Source organism: Mobula hypostoma, chromosome 22 (genome assembly GCF_963921235.1).
Source record: "Mobula hypostoma chromosome 22, sMobHyp1.1, whole genome shotgun sequence".
NCBI classification, from domain to species: domain Eukaryota; kingdom Metazoa; phylum Chordata; class Chondrichthyes; order Myliobatiformes; family Myliobatidae; genus Mobula; species Mobula hypostoma.
The window spans coordinates 54,050,458-54,067,090 of record NC_086118.1 but is presented as its reverse complement, the minus strand read 5'-3'; the positions used below and the strand labels follow the sequence as shown (position 1 = coordinate 54,067,090).

General features: G+C 41.2%; 1 protein-coding gene across 5 annotated transcripts in view; it reads right to left on the bottom strand.

The window, feature by feature from the left end:
- Window positions 1-3,910: 3,910 nt before the first annotated feature.
- Window positions 3,911-16,633, bottom strand: part of helz (helicase with zinc finger) — a 347,073-nt gene continuing 334,350 nt past the window's right edge. For all 5 annotated transcript variants that reach the window (XM_063030618.1, XM_063030619.1, XM_063030620.1 and 2 more), the window contains 2 exons: window positions 13,200-13,452; window positions 3,911-5,664 (listed from right to left, as the gene is read on the bottom strand). In XM_063030618.1, the coding sequence (XP_062886688.1) occupies window positions 5,333-5,664; window positions 13,200-13,452 (585 nt within the window). In that variant the 3' untranslated portion in view covers window positions 3,911-5,332. The remainder of the gene's footprint in view (window positions 5,665-13,199; window positions 13,453-16,633) is intronic.

Genomic DNA, 16,633 nt, shown 5'->3' with positions numbered 1-16,633 from the left:
GGTGGGGTCAACCACAAGCTGCTATATTGAGCCATCTTGTAGGCATTCTAGCAATTCCCCCTCTTGGAATCCAGCACCAACCTGATTTTCCTAATCTACCTATTATTGAAATCTCCGATGATTATTGTAACATTGTCCTTTTGGCATGCATTTTCCATTTCCCATTGTAATCTGTAGACCACATCCTTTCTACTGTTTGGGGGTGTGTGTACAACTCCCATCAGGGTCTTTTTATCCTTGCAGATCCTTAGCTCTGTCCACAATGATTCAATACCTTCCAACCCTTTTCACCTCTTTTTAATAACAGAGTAATGCTTCCCCCTCTGCTTTCCTACCTGCCCTTTTGATACAGTGTGTATCCTTGGACATTAAGCTCCTCCAAGCTGTAGTCTTCTTTTAGCCATGATTCAGTGATGCCTACAACTTCATACATGCCAATCTGTAACTGTGCTGCAAATTCATCTACCTTATTCCATATACTGCATGCACTGAAATATAACACCTTGAGTCCTGTATTCACCCTTTTCGATTTTGTCTGTCTTTTATGTTACAACTCATCACGTTGATTTCAATTTTGCCCTATCAATAGCCTTTCCTCACTACACATTGCCTCTTGTTTGTAAACCAGCTACCTCACCTTTACTCCTGTACAGCACTATTACTCCTGTTCTCATCCCCTGCCAAATTAGTTTAGATCCTCCAGAACAACTCTAGCTAACGTGCCCACGAGGATATTGGGCCCTCCTTTAGTTTAGATGTAAGCCGTCCCTTTGTATAGGTCATACCTTCCAAGAGATCCCAGTGATCCATAAATTTGAACCCCTGCACCAGTTCCTTATCCACACATTTATCTGCCAAATCATTCTATTCCTACCCTCACTGGCATGTGGCACAGGCAGCAATCCAGAGATTACTACCCTGGAGATCTTGTTTCTCAGCTTTCTACCTAGTTCCCTAAAATCTCTTTTCAGGACCTCCTCATCTTGTCTACCTATGTCTTTGGTGACAATATGCACCAAGATTTCTGGCTGCTCACTCTCACCCGCGAGAATGCTATGGATCCGATCTGAGACATCATTGGTCCTGGCACCAGGGAGGCAACACACCATCCAGGTGTCTCTATCGTCTCTGAACCTTGCCTCTGTTCCCTTGACCAGGGAATCTCTTAGCAACAGTGCAGCCCTTTTCAATCTTCTGAGCCACAGCACCACACTCAGTGCCGGAGACCTGCTTACTGTGGCGGGCCCCCCCCCCCCCAGTAGAATGTCTCCCTCAATAGTATCTAAAGTATCAATGAGTGAGTGGAAGTTGCTGGAGAGTGAGACATGGACAATATATTGTTGGAGCTGCAAAATGTTGAGCCAGAAGCTCGGTCAGACTAGGCGTGTTCTCTACTTCCAGAAGGGGAGAAAAACAAACAAGCCAAGTCAATACTACAGATTGACAACTGATAAAGACTGAGAAATCAAGCTACTTGAAACTATGGAATCCAATACTGAGGCCAGAAGGCTAAACTCCCAGATGGAAGATGAGGTGCTGTTCTTCAAGCTTGTGTTGGGCCTCACTGTAACAGTACAGAAGGTGATAGGCAAAAGGCCAGTGTGGGAATAAGATGAAGAATTGAAATGGCAGGTACCAGGAAGCTCAAGATTCCCTTTGCAGAGAGAATGCAGGTTTTTTGTTAAGTAGTCTCTACTCCCACCCCCAACCACAGCTCTCCCCTTCCCAGTTAATATGGAATTTTTAACCTAAAATGTTAGCTCCTGTCTTTTTCTCTTGATAGAACATGGCCTGCTAGGCATTTCTAGCATTTTCTGATTTTTATTTCACTCTCCCTCAGTTTTGATGAAGGATCCTGGACTTGAAACATTAACCATTTCTCTTTCCATAGCTGTCATCTGAACCAGCTGTTGAGTGCTTCTATCAGTTCCTACTTTTATTCCTCTCAATTTTCTTTATTCAGTGGTGCATCTCCAGTTAGTCTTGTAGATGATATCATCCCTGAAATCTTACTATCAAATCTTTCCGGACCTTCTCTAGCACTGCCTGCCCTTTTCCAAGGTTAGATGTGGGCATTTGTGGTTTGAATAATGTTTTGTAAAGGCTCTGGCTATGTTTGATGAATTACACATCTTGGCTCTGTTCTCTGCTTAGCTGTGATCACACCTTGAGCATTGTACCATTTATGGTTCACCAGACAAGTCATCAGATACTTAAGAGGCACAAGACTCATCTTCAGTGTCAGGGATATGAGATATGTGGAATGACTGAGAAGTTTTGGCTAGCTTTCAGCATGTTAAAGATAGAAACATAGAAAACCTACAGCACAATACAGGCCCTTCGGCCCACGATGCTGTGTTGAACATGTACTTACTTTAGAAATTACCACAGGTTACCCAGAGCCCTCTATTTTTCTAAGCTCCATGCATCTATCCAGGAGTCTCTTAAAAGACCCTATCGTATCTGCCTCCACCACTGTAGCTGGCAGCCCATTCCATGCACTGACCACTCTCTGCGTTAAAAAAACTTACTCCTAACATCTCCTCTGTACCTACTTCCAAGCACCTCGTGTTAGCCATTTCAGCCCTGGGAAAAAGTCTCTGACTATCCCCATGAGTAATGCCTCTCATCATCTTGTACACCTCTATCAGTTCATCTCTCATCCTCCGTCGCTCCAAAGAGAAAAGGCCAAGTTCACTCAACCTATTCTCATAGGGTATGCTCCCCAAACCAGACAACATCCTTGTAAATCTCCTCTGCACCCTTTCTATAGTTTTCACATCCTTCCTGTAGTGAGGTGACTAGAACTGAGCACAGTACTGCAAATGGGGTCTGATCAGGGTCCTATATAGCTGTAACATTACTCCTCAGCTTTTGAACTGAATCCCATGGTTGATGAAGGCCAATGCACTGTATGCCTTCTTAACCACAGAGTCAACCTGAGCAGCAGCTTTGAGTGTCCTATGGACTCGGACCCCAAGATCCCTCTGATCCTCCACACTGCCAAGAGTCTTACCATAAATACTATATTCTGCCGTCATATTTGACCTACCGAAATGAACCACTTCACACTTATCTGGGTTGAACTCCTTCTGCCAGTTCTCAGCCCAGTTTTGCATCCTATCAATGTCCCGCTGTAACCTCTGACAGCCCTCCACACTATCCACAACACCCCCAACCTATAGGTGACCCGAAAAAAAAATGTATAAGGTAAATGTGCAGTATAATATCTTAAGAATGTTGGGTACAAGTCAGATGAGACAAAAATTGATATAAAGTCATGTTTCTTCATACAAAGTGGTCAATGGACCTCAAACTCCCCTAAGCTATTCTCTTCTCTTAAAGATGCTTCTGAAAGGTTGTTTCTGTCACTCCTTGTCGGTTTGGTAGGACCTCTGTAAGTAGCTTGAGACCCTCTACCATGATGAATACACTATTTTATTGAGATTCATTAATTATATCCAAGATGTTAGAAGCAGCAACTTATAGAAAAATAGTTTGGAACTGGGTGATTGTTTGGAAACAGCATGACAGCTGGTGGTGCAGCACACAGAAACATTGTTTTGTTACTGTTGTTGTTTGTGTTGTTCTGCCGGACATTGTGAACATGCTATGTTGGAGCCGGAATGTGTGGTGACACTTCAGGCTGCCCCCAGTACAACCTTAGGTTGTGTTGGCTGTTAATACAAATGACACATTTCACTGTACGTCTTGATGTCTTTGTCATAAATAAAATCTGAATCTGATTAAATATGCAACCCTTCCCAGTGAAGAGTATCCTGTAGAATACAGCTTGCTGCATAGTATTGCTGAATGTAGATAGCTGTGTCCGATGTGTTCCATGCCTCAACCAAGTTCACAGAAAAAGGCAGACAGACAAAATACAATTTAAATATTTTAATACTGAACAAAAGAAAATAAAAGCAGATGGAAAGTGTTACACATTTCCTGACTGCAGCAGCTATTGCAATGCCCAGAGTAACAAATCAAAACTTTAGAAGTTGGGGAGAGGGTGGTTGAAGGAGAAGAGGAGGAAACACCTGAACATAAAATGCCACCCAACCACTATCAGGACAGATACATTTCTGAAGATAACCAGTTAAGTAAAACTGTAATTACCTAAAAACTTGTGAATGTATTTATAAGGTTAAAAGCACAGAGGAACATTGAAGTAGCACACGCTCATTGACAGCTGGATAAATGCTGATAGCAATACTTAATTCTTTTCTGCGTGTGGGGAGTGGGAGAGAAAATGCTTCAAACAGAAATATGGAGGAAGTGATGTCACTCTGTAATTGTATTTCCATAAAAACAAAAAAAATTAGAATATTAGAATTTCATGTATGTCATCACATTTTAATGTAAACATCAAATAATGTACCAAAAATTAAACTACAAAAAGCTATGAAGTTCCACACTATTGTGCATCCCTTCAAAGAAAAATAAGCCAGATTTAAAAACATTTACACATGCATAGTAAAACCAAACAAGTTCTTTTTTTCTCTTTAAACTAAATTCACACATTTTTTAAAGTTAATAATCTACTAAGCACCAGCATATCTAGATTTAATCTTCATGATTCATTTAAAAAAATCTATCAAATTAACAGTGAAACAACAAGTAAAGATGTCAGCTTGACCCAGAAAACAAAAATAAAAAGCAGAGCATGTGATGAAGGTGTGCTTATGTCTTCTGCAGTGATTTCTGCCTTTTTTTTAAAAAGTAAAAGCTTTGTGTCTAAACTGAATTTTAATATACATGTGTGTATGTTTATGCAAATATATATCCTATTTTTAAGTTAAAAGCAGTTTGTTTACAATAACACTTTACACAGAGTAAAATCTTTCAGTTGATCAAAACAGTTCAGAATGCATTTAACATTTTTTAAGAAACTTTGCTTGAAATGAAACATTTTTGTAGATCTCTTCCTCGTGATAAGCTGGCCATTTCTAGTACAGAATCCCAGCACTGTATGCTACTCTATGTCAGCGAAGTATTCTTAAAAAGTGACTGGAAAATTAATGCTCTGCTTAAAAACTTTTTTTTCCATTTTTTTCTCAGCTGTTACAAGATTTAACTATGCATATCAAAGATTTTTTTTGTTTTTTTTGAAATAAATTTTGAATTTAGGAATCTATGATCAACTACAAAGTACATAAAGTAATGTAAAATATACACAGGATGAGACCTTTCTGTCAAAATTAAACAAAACAAAAACAAAAAAAAAGAGATTTCCAGGAAGTTCTGTCAGAGAGTTGCTAAATATTTTTAACAAACTATATTCCTGACTGTTCTGACTCATTTTAAAATCTAAAAAGGAAATAAATTTGTTTTATTTGAAGTAAGAGTAATACCCATTGCTACCTGATGAACTACCTATGCTGAGTTCCTGAAACAAAGATAGGGGGTCGCCGTTTTTCTTTGCAGGCTCTGGTGGAGGTTTAGGCTTTGGTGGAGCCCGCAGTGCATTGGCGTACGACATGACTGGTTTGGTTCCACTTGCTTTCTGCTGGCTGCTGGACTCGGCGATCTGGCTGTTAGACAGGAGTGGGGGGAACTGGCCAAGGTGCTGAAGCACGTTGTAGTTGAATGAGTTCGCTGGTAGCTGCGATACATTTTCAGGCTTCAGCGATTCCTCTGGCGGTCTCAGATTCTTGGACTGAACTACAATAAAAGGATGAAATAGGTTAAAGTCAAGAGGGAAAAACAGGAAAGAATAAAATTTCAATAAGCTGGACACTTCAACATCACCAATGTAGTAGTGTGTCAGTCAAGGGTCATCGAGTACTACAGCAGAGAAACAGGCCTATCTTGTCTGTGCCAATGTATTATTCTGCTCGTCCCATTCACCTGCACTTGGACCACAACCCTCCATACCTCTCCCATCCAGCTATTTGTCCAAACTTTTCTTAAATGTTGAAATCAAACCCGCGTCCACCACTTCTGCTGGCAGCTCGTTGCACACTCTCACCAACCTCTGAGTGAAGTTGTTCCCCCTCAGGTTTTCCTTAAATATTTCACCTTTACTGACTCTATTCTTAAACTTTAGCTTTTCTAGACTCTTCCAATTGAAAAGTGTTTTTCACAGGTTAGCTGGAGCAATAAGTTAGAAATGAATAAGTTAACAGAAAACAGCCACTGTCTTGCAGACGGCGAAGGTCTTACAATTTTCACTTCCTCCAGAAAGTGGTGGATACAGCCCAGTTCATCACCAGCAAAAGCCTCCCCACCATAGAGTATATTTACATGAAGTATTACACAAGAAAGAAGCATCCATCATCAAGGACCCCCACCATCCAGGCCATGGTCCCTTCTCCCTATTATCACTGAGCAGGAGGTACAGAACCTTAGGTCCCACACCACCAGGTTCAGGGACAGTTATTACCCTTTAACCATCAGGCTCCTGAACCACTGTGGATAATTTCACTCACCACAACTCTGAATTGATTCCACAACCTACAGACTTTCAAGGATTCTACAACTCATGTTCTCAGTATTATTGTTTTTTAATATATATGCACAATTTATCCTCCTTTGCACACTGGTTATTTGCCAGTCTTTATATATAGTTTTTCACAAATTCTGTATCTTTATTTTTAGAAACCATAGAAACCATAGAAACTACAGCACAGAAACAGGCCTTTTGGCCCTTCTTGGCTGTGCCGAACCATTTTCTGCCTAGTCCCACTGACCTGCACACGGACCATATCCCTCCATACACCTCCCATCCATGTATCTGTCCAATTTATTCTTAAATGTTAATAAAGAACCCGCATTTACCACCTCATCTGGCAGCTCATTCCATACTCCCACCATTCTCTGTGTGAAGAAGCCCCCCCCCAATGTTCTCTTTAAACTTTCCCCCCCTCACCCTTAACCCATGTCCTCTGGTTTTTTTCTCCCCTAGCCTCAGTGGAAAAAGCCTGCTAGCATTCACTCTATCTATACCCATCATAATTTTATATACCTCTATCAAATCTCCCCTCATTCTTCTACACTCCAGGGAATAAAGTCCTAACCTATTCAACCTTTCTTTGTAACTGAGTTTCTCAAGTCCTGGCAACATACTTGTAAACCTTCTCTGCACTCTTTCAACCTTATTTATATCCTTCCTGTAATTTGGTGACCAAAACTGAACACAATACTCCAGATTCGGCCTCACCAATGCCTTATACAACCTCATCATAACATTCCAGCTTTTATACTCAATACTTTGATTAATAAAGGCCAATGTACCAAAAGCTCTCTTTACGACCCTATCTACCTGTGACGCCACTTTTACGGAATTTTGTATCTGTATTCCCAGATCCCTCTGTTCTACTGCACTCCTTAGTGCCTTACCATTAACCCTGTATGTTCTACCTTGGTTTGTCCTTCCAACGTGCAAATGTGAATGCCTGCAAGAAAACTAAATTTTACATTGACTTTTGCCTCTGGGCACTGGATACAGGTCCAAGCTAGAATAGGAACCTTGGCAAAATGGCCCGTAAGAATCAACACACACAAATGCTGGAGGAACTCAGCAGGTACGCAGCATCTATGGAAATGAATAAACAGTTCACGTTTTAGGCTGAGACTCTTCTTCAGGGCTGCTTGCTGTGATACGAATTTGTTCCCAAATGAATGCTCGATGCTTAGTGAAGAAACAGGTTCTGTATACTGGTATGAGTCATGAGTTAAAGATGGGGTGTGGGTAAAAGAAATACTTAGTCAGTTTTGATGCTTGGTTGGTGACAATGATAATGCAGCAATGATAATGAGCTTTGCCCAACATGAACTGAGAAGGTGAAGCAACACACATCAAAGTTGCTGGTGAACGCAGCAGGCCAGGCAGCATCTCTAGGAAGAGGTACAGTCGATGTTTCCGGCCGAGACCCTTCATCAGGACCTCTTCCTGGAGATGCTGCCTGGCCTGCTGTGTTCACGAGCAACCTTAATGTGTGTTGCTTGAATTTCCAGCATCTGCAGAATTCCTCGTGTTTACTGAGAAGGTGAAGCAGTTTCATCAGCTCCTGGGAATGCTCATGTTCTGGTGTGTATCCCGAAGCACAAGTCTGAGCGAATACTCATAACCCCATAATGTATAGTGCTATTTGTAGAAAAGGATTCCCTAATTTACAGTAAATGAAAGTCAGTCTGTTCATGTTCTACTGAGCCTACTTTATCTGACCTTCATTCTTTCCTTCTCCCCTGGACCTGTCTCTTCTCATTCACACCAGTTAATCCTCTGATGCCTCTGCTACTCTGACAGTTTGTGATTGTCTAGTCCTAAGCAGTCCCTTGAGACAATCCCTTTAACACCTCCATCCAGAACTGGATAGCCTGAAGGTGCTCTGCCTCCTCCTCAATCAGACATCCAGCACCTTTCAACCACGCACACTCATTTGTCTGGGTGAACCCATTCTCACAGTGGACAACTTCACTCAGTTTCTCCACTTCTAAGGAGTGGCTGTGGGAGCCTCTCACACAATTGTTTCAACTCTCCACCAACCACTTTCTTTCCACTGGCACTCTTCCATTTTCTCATTCCTTCCCACCATCCAGTGACCCCAGTAATTCTTCTGGGCAAAGCAGTGATTTACTTGGACTTTTACAGATCTGATGTACTGTATTCAATAATCAGGATTGTGGTCTCATCTACTCTGGAGAAAGCAGATTCATTACTGGTGACCTCCTCTTTCTGCCTTCTGTTTTGGTGAAAAGTCTGAAAAGAAAATTGTAATGGAATAGATGTACTTATGTACTTCAGCAGTTATTCACAGTGATGGATTCCTGGGCTCCTTAGGCAAACAACCACCCTGAGCCTCATGTAGTTGAGTCTACATGACTACTGGGCGACTACTTCACAGAACACCTGCTCTCAGTCCACAGGGGTGAGCCTTAACTTCCAGCTACACATCATCAATTCTCCACCCCACTCTGATCAATCTTTATGACACAACTTCAGTTTTTCTCTCCCTCCACCTTCATTATCTGTTGGCCACTTCCTACAGCTCTCCATTTCACAACTTTTCCATCAATTCTTTTCTCCCTCTCAAGACTCTCATTAACACATCTACTTCTTCAGGATGTTACTGTCTTGGCAACCAAGGCCCTACCTGACTAGCAATATTCCCTTCACTCTACCCCCTCTTCCAACTCAATTTCGCAGTATTTTGCCTTGAAACATGAATTCTTTTTCTATTCCCATACCTGATCTGTTGAGTGCGTTTACAATACTGTTTCTATTATAAAAATTTTTCAGAATAGAAACAGGTTCAAAAAACATAAATGAACATATGTATTAAGTACAAAGACTACAATTAAAGGAAGAAAGATCAAAGAGCCTTCACACTTTGTGCTATCACTCTGTTCTACATAATACGATCACAAGAAAATCACATCCGATGATTCCATGTGTAGTTCCACAGAAATGCACTTCACTAACAAACCTGAGAGCAGTGATGGACAATGCAGATATGGGAAATGCAAGGGCATTGGGGCAAGGAAAAGACCATGCAGCTGTGACCTCTTCACGCCAGAGGCAAGTAGTATGCTCAGACTTGCGGAAAAAGAAATAACACGTTTATAATGTTCTGGAGGATTATTTATTACCATCAAACTCCATTTGGGCCAGAACAGGACACCCTTATATAGTCTGTGCCTCTTCCATTTCTATCTTGCAAAATGAGTAACTCTGCCAACTTAATACTACGGCTTGGCTTAGGAAGAATATTTGCCATGCTTATCCACTTCAGCCAGTCTATGTTTCACAACCATTAACAAGACTGAAGTGCTTCAGTGGGTTGTTTGGATTTCGGACAATTAGGGATAGCCTTAATGATACTCCCGATGCGGCCACCTCTACAGTGGTGAGACCATCTTAAATTGGGGGATCGCTTTGTTGGGCACCTCCGCTCCAACCACCGAAAGTGGAACTTTCTGGTAGCCCAACATTTTAATTCTGATTCCCATTCCAACATATTGGTCCAACACCTTATATTCTGTCTGGGTAATCTCCAACCTGATGGCATGAATATCGATTTCTTCTTCCAGTAAAGAAATTCCCCTTCCTCTCCCCTTTCTTCTATTCCCCACTCTGGCCCTTTGCGTCTTCTCACTTGCCAATCACCTAACCCTGAGTCCCCTCCTCCTTCCCTTTCTCCTATGGTACACTCTCCTCTCCTGTCAGATTCCTTCCTCTCCAGTCTTTACCTTTACTACCTACCTGGCTTCACCTATTACCTTCCTCTCACCTCACTGCCACCTTTTTATTCTGTTGTCTGCCCCCTTCCTTTCCAGTCCTGAAGAAGGGTCTTGGCCTGAAACACTGACTGTTCTTTCGTCTTCATAGATACTGCCTGACCTTCTGAGTTCCTCCAGCATTTTGTGTGCATTGCTAGGAATTGCCTTTCTATATTGCATGATTTAAGGAACTATTGTAATTCCCATATGTTGTGGGGAGAACTTTCGGCTCATTAGATGCTGTATGTTGACATGGGTGAGAAGCTGAACTCACTGAATGTATTCCATTTTACATCAATAAAGTAGTGGAGCACAGAGCACCGAGTTGGAGCATAAAACTTGTTCCATTTTACCCATCATAAAAATTATCTAGTTATAGAAATTGACTAATCTTTATAATATAGCATTTGTCATTTGCGTAATGCTTGATATTAGCATGCATATCCATATCAAATATGATCACAATTTCCATCACCTTCTGAAGTATTGCTCAGACTTTAAGATAATTGCTATCTTCAAAATAATTAGCCCTCAAAATCCCTGCATTTAATTTGCTGATTCAGTAACATTATTGAATTGTTGAAAAGTAATGCATTAAAATTGAAATTGCTTGGATTATAACTTGCATATATTACATTTAGCCTCTGCAGTATAGCACAGATTATTTGTTAGAGATATGCAGTTGGTCTTATGATTCCCTATTTCATTACATTCTCTGAAGGAGGCAGTGACTATACTACAATTTTATTCCATTGTTATAGCTTCCAACAAAATCACTTCAATTAATTTTTTCCCCACATTTCCGAACATTGCCTTTTGATGTATCAGGCAGCTTATTCAATTGGATTTAAGATTGCATATTTCTCCTACAGGAATTACTATTCTACAATATTTCCTCTAAAAGCATATATACTTATTCAAATTTACAAACCATGTTTTGAGCTAATAAGAGATTAAGCACCACATAAAGGATTGAATTAATAGCTCAGTACTGCTACATTACTGCTTCTCTTTGCAACAACCTCAAGCCTAACTTAGCTATAATGCTGCTATGTTCAATAGAATCATTTTGAAGATATATTTTTAAACACTCAAATCTTTCATCTGAAAATTACATATTTTCCACTTTCTTTGACTCAACTACAGGCAGCTCAGGGTGGTTGCTTTCCCAAGGCACCCAGGAATTTGACACCGCATATAAATGGAGGCGGAGGAGAAGACGGCGGCACGACGCAGCGCACACGGGCACTTCGGTGGTGATGTCTGTTATTTGTCAAGTAGTGGATCGTGTACAATTCTGATTTGATGGAGACAGACGTGGGAATATGGAGGAACATCTGGAGAAACTTCTGAAATGCCTGCTTCGCTGCCACTGTTACTGTGTGGTCCGGAATCTCCGGAGGAGAAGGCCCTGAATCCTCGGCTTTGCTTGTTTCGGCGGCCGGGCGAGGACAAAAGCGCTCGGCAGAGAATGGCGCTCAGGAGGCTGTGTCGGAGGCTCGAAATTTTCAGACGAACGGACTCAGTGTCGGCTGTGGTCAGGTGCTTCCAATGCATCGGCAGTTGTGGGTGCCTGGAGGTTTATGGCAGGGAGTTTCTCCCTTTGCCGCCTGCTATCAGGGACTTGGGAGTCGATCGACTCAGGACTTTGAGACTTTGTTTTTACCGTGCCCATGGTCTGTTCTTTATCAAATTATGGTATTGTTTTGCACTGCTGTAACTATGTTATAATTATGTGGTTCTGTCAGTGTCAGTCTTTGGTTTGTCTTGTTTTTCTGTGATATCACTCTGTAGGAACATTGTATCGTTTCTTAATACATGCTGCACGCATTTCAAAATGACAATAAACGACGACTGAGTGTTTTCAAAATCTAAAAAATGGCGAAGCATGCAAATATATTTCTTCCCTCCTAACGTAATCTTCAGACCCTTAACCAATACACAAAGCATGTTTTGGTGTCAGTCTCAGGGGTTGCTCAGTCTTGATGGCCAGTGGTGATATTGTTTAATACTTTAATAACAGCTTTGGTGGCTTTTGGAGAAATTCCTTTGTTAGCAACTGACATGATCACACCAACAGCCACTGTCTGTCTCATATCCTGGACGGCAAAGTGACCAAGAGGTGGATATTCAGAAAAGCTCTTGACACAGAAGACAGGAGCAGGAAGTAATAGGAATAGGGCACTAACTCCACAATTTTGTTTCAGCATTTTTCTGCGATGATGCGTGACCTGTTTTTTAATTCTACTACCTACCCAGATTCCCTGTTGCACATGATCAGTCAAAATCACTGGAAAGGATAGACAAACAGGCTGAGAACTGAATTTGTACCTACTCTATGGCACACCATTGCTTGGATTATCTGTTTAAGAAGTCACCATAGCACAGTTGGAAACTTGTGTTGGAAGCACAGGGAATTCATGCAAAAGCATGCAATATCTGAAATTAACTTTCCCAGAGGGATGGGCACAAAGAGGGTGGAGGGAAATGTACTTAGCTCTAAAACAGGTTATCTCCAAGTTATTCACAGTGACAGATTCCTGGACCCTCGGGCAAGCAACCACCCCGAGCCTCATGTAATAAGGTGTAAAATATTCAATATTCAGATGAAAGTTCGGGGTGTTTAAGAATCTATCTCCGAACTGATTAAATGGCTAATAAAAGGGGGCATAATTTTAAAATGATTGGAGGGAACGGGTGGGGGGGTGAAATATCAGAGGTAAGTTCTTTTACACAGAGAGGTGGGTGTATGGCATGCGCTGCACGGGTGGTGGTACAGGGACATTTAAGAGAATCTTAGGTAGGCATATCTGAAGGGCTATGTGGTTAGAGGTTGATCTTAGAAAACGTTAAAGGCTTAGCACAACATTGTGGGCCAGGGCCTTATTTATGCTGTACTGTTGTATTCTCTATGACCTTAGATTAGTACTTCAATATGTGGAACATAACACAAATCTTAGACAAGGCTACAATACCTAAAAGGTCCCGTTGTGCCACTGCTCTGTTGGATCCATTGCACAGCATGTTCTGGAGGGTAGCTGAAGAGTTGGCATTCACCCACATCTCTGGAGACGTGTACTTGTAAGGATGATGATTATTGTGGTCTTGAAGATCCTTGCATTGACTAAGATTACCTTGTGGATTGTTTGAATCTTCAGAAAATGCTTGAACAGAACTGGCTGAAATTCTTCTTTGGTACAAAGGCCTTCCTGGTCCTCTGGCTTCATACTGTTTGGGAAAATTTAGTAAAAATTATGCTTAGTGCTCAGTAGCATTGTTCTCCACATCCTTTATATCATAATTTATTAAGATGACAATAATCCTTAAGATCAGTAACTTTAAGAAATAATCACTCATGTCATTCATCACACAACTACTGAAAGCTTTCATTTCTTACACACACACACACACACACACAAATGCTGGAGGAACTTAGCAGGTCAGGCAGCATTTTTTGGAGGGGAATAAACAGTCCATGTCTTTGGCTGAGAGCCTTCATCAGGATTAGAAAGGAAGGGGGAAGGAAGAAAGTAAAATAGTGCGGTAAAGGGCAGGAGTACAAGCTGGGAGGTGATAGGTGAAACCAGGAGAAGGGGGAGATAGGTGAATGAAAGAGGCGGTATGAAGTGAGAAGCTGGGAGGTGATAGGTAGTAAGATAAAGGACTGAAGGAGGAGGAATCTGATAGGAGAGGAGACTGTACCATGGGAAAGGGAACGAGGAGGGGCACCAGGGGAGGCGATAGGCTGCTGAGGAGAAGAGAAGAGTAAGAGGGAAGCCAGAGTATGGAAGGGAGGAAGAGGGAAGGGATGAAGAGGGATGGGGAAGGGGAAAAATTACAGAAATTAGAGAAATCAATGTTCATGCCATCAGGTTGGAGATTCATTACTATCAGCTGGATACTGCATAAAAACTAGCACTATACTGCAGAGTACTAGTTGGAGGAACCTCCTCTTCTCAAATTTCAATCTTTGTTCTTTCATTTGTGAACAGGATGAAGACTTTGCTGGCAATCCTAGCACTTAATGCTGGTCTCTGGTTGCTCTTGATTGAGTACTTTGCTAGACATTTCAGAGGACAGTTAGTTGTCAGCCATAATGGTGTGATTTGAATTACACACTGACCTAACTGACAAGGACGGTAGCCCTCTTTCCCAAAGGACATGAATGAACCAAGCCAGTGTTTAATACAATTTGATAACTTCATGGTCTTCATTGCTGGTACTTTTTAACATTAGCCTTAATCAACTCCTGTTGTAAGAGTGTAATCTGACCATGCCTCAGGATAATAAATTCTGGCCTTTGGATTATTTGCCCAATATGTTACAGGACCCGACTCTGCGCTAGACTGTAAAGGTAGGAAAGAATAGGGACTGGCATCTTCCAGAGAGAGGAAATGTGATAGCAGAGGAATAAGCCCAAACCACCTGTAGTCTTCTGAGATTCACCCTGGGAACAGCATGTGCATTCCAGAACCACATGTCCAATCTAGGAGCTACAGGCAAGGCCAAATAGACAAAATGCTACTAAACAGATGGGATATAGGACATAAATTAACCTATATTAATAAAGTCTGAGGGGAATAAAAATGGCTACATTTTTCAGGCATTAAACTAAAGTATTTCTTATTCCTTTATTTCACCAGTAATCCCTTTAAACTCAATCCACCTCTGTACTGTACTTTTTAAATTACATTAGTTGGATAATTGACAGGCACTGTGGAACCATACATTTTAAAAGAACTGCAACTATATTTTAAAAGTGAACTGGGATACACTGATAGAATAAATATCATAATCAATAAGCTTCTCTTCAGTAACTGACATTTACAGCGCATTTAAGCGACTACAAGCTTTATTCTTACAGAGATACGCTAAAAACTCTAAATGCTGTAATTTTTTAAAAAAATACCAGCATTTGGGAAGGGGTATTCAGCTCTAAATGTATAACTGAAACAGGTATTGCAGGCTGAAAATGGTTTCTTTGCAAAATCCCTGCTGTTTTTTTTGTAAAATTATCTCAGATCTGTGTCCTCAGCTTTTCAACACTCCTATCAAGGAAACACATCTTTATTCACTGTCTCCTGCCTTTGTTGATTTTTCAGACAAAGCACCTCTTGAACTTCAGTCTAAGGAGAACAATTCATTCACTTCAGCCCATCCACATAGTTTTCTCACCACTGAGGCCATTCTACAAAGCCTTTTGTACTTTTGCTAATACAAAGACCAGAATGAAACACAATGCTCTGATTATTTTAATATATTTTCTGTACTCCAAGCCTTGTTTATAAAGTCTGGGATCATGTATGCTCTTTCAACAAATCTTGCTTTCTGAACCCTCCTTCAAAGACTGTGATCTGTCTGTTCCTGCAGCTTCATATGATATTGCTTTTCTGATTAGTAGGTTAATTGGTCATGTGGGTGTAATCGGGCAGCATGGGCTCGTTGGGCCAGAAGGGTCTGTTACCAGACTGTATCACTAAATAAAGATAAATAACAAATAAATAAATGGAAATAACCACCACTACCCCTCTGTGTGGCTCAGACCAACAAGATCAGAGCTCAGCTAGTATACCACCGTTTAAACAGCTGAGTTGCAATGGATGAAAGACCACAGTATCATTGAATTCCACTGCCTAGTCATCCAGCCGTATGTAAAGGATCAACTGAACAATATGCTTTAGACCATAAGACATAGGAGCAGAATGAGGCCATTCAGCCCATGGAGTTTGCTCTGCCATTCCATCATGGCTGATTGATTATCCCCCTCAATCCCATTCTCCTGCCTTCTCCCCACAACCTTCAACACCCTGACTAATCAAAAGGGCACCAAGGTAGCATAAACAGTTAGTGTGATGCTATTACAACTCAGGGAGTTTTGGAGTTTGGAGTTGAATTCCAGTGCCGTTATGTAAGGAGTCTCTGTACGTTCTCTCTGTAGAATGTGTGTTTTTTTGTGTTATTTTGACCGATTTTATCATGTGCTTCCAAGTACCCTTAAACCCCCTCCAGCATCTTCCCAAGTACTGAAGTCAGGCGAACAAGACCTGATAACATAAGAAACAAAAATGAGCTATATAACAAACACAGTGTATATTTTCCTTTCTTTTGCTTCCCTCCCTTCTTAAACAGTGGAGCAACATAAGCAATTTTCCAGTTCTCCAGAAACATTCCAGAATCTAGTGCTTCTTGAAAGATCATTACCAATGCCTCCATAATGTCTTCAGCTACTTCTTTCAGAAGCCTGGGGTGCAGTCCATCTGGTCTAGGTGACTTACCTACCTTCAGACTTTTCAGCTTTCCCAGAACCTTCCGCTTAGTAATAGCAACCACACTCACCTCTGTCCCCTCACACCCTGGAATATCTGGTATACTGCTAGTGCCTTCCACAGTTTGTCCGCCATTTCTTTGT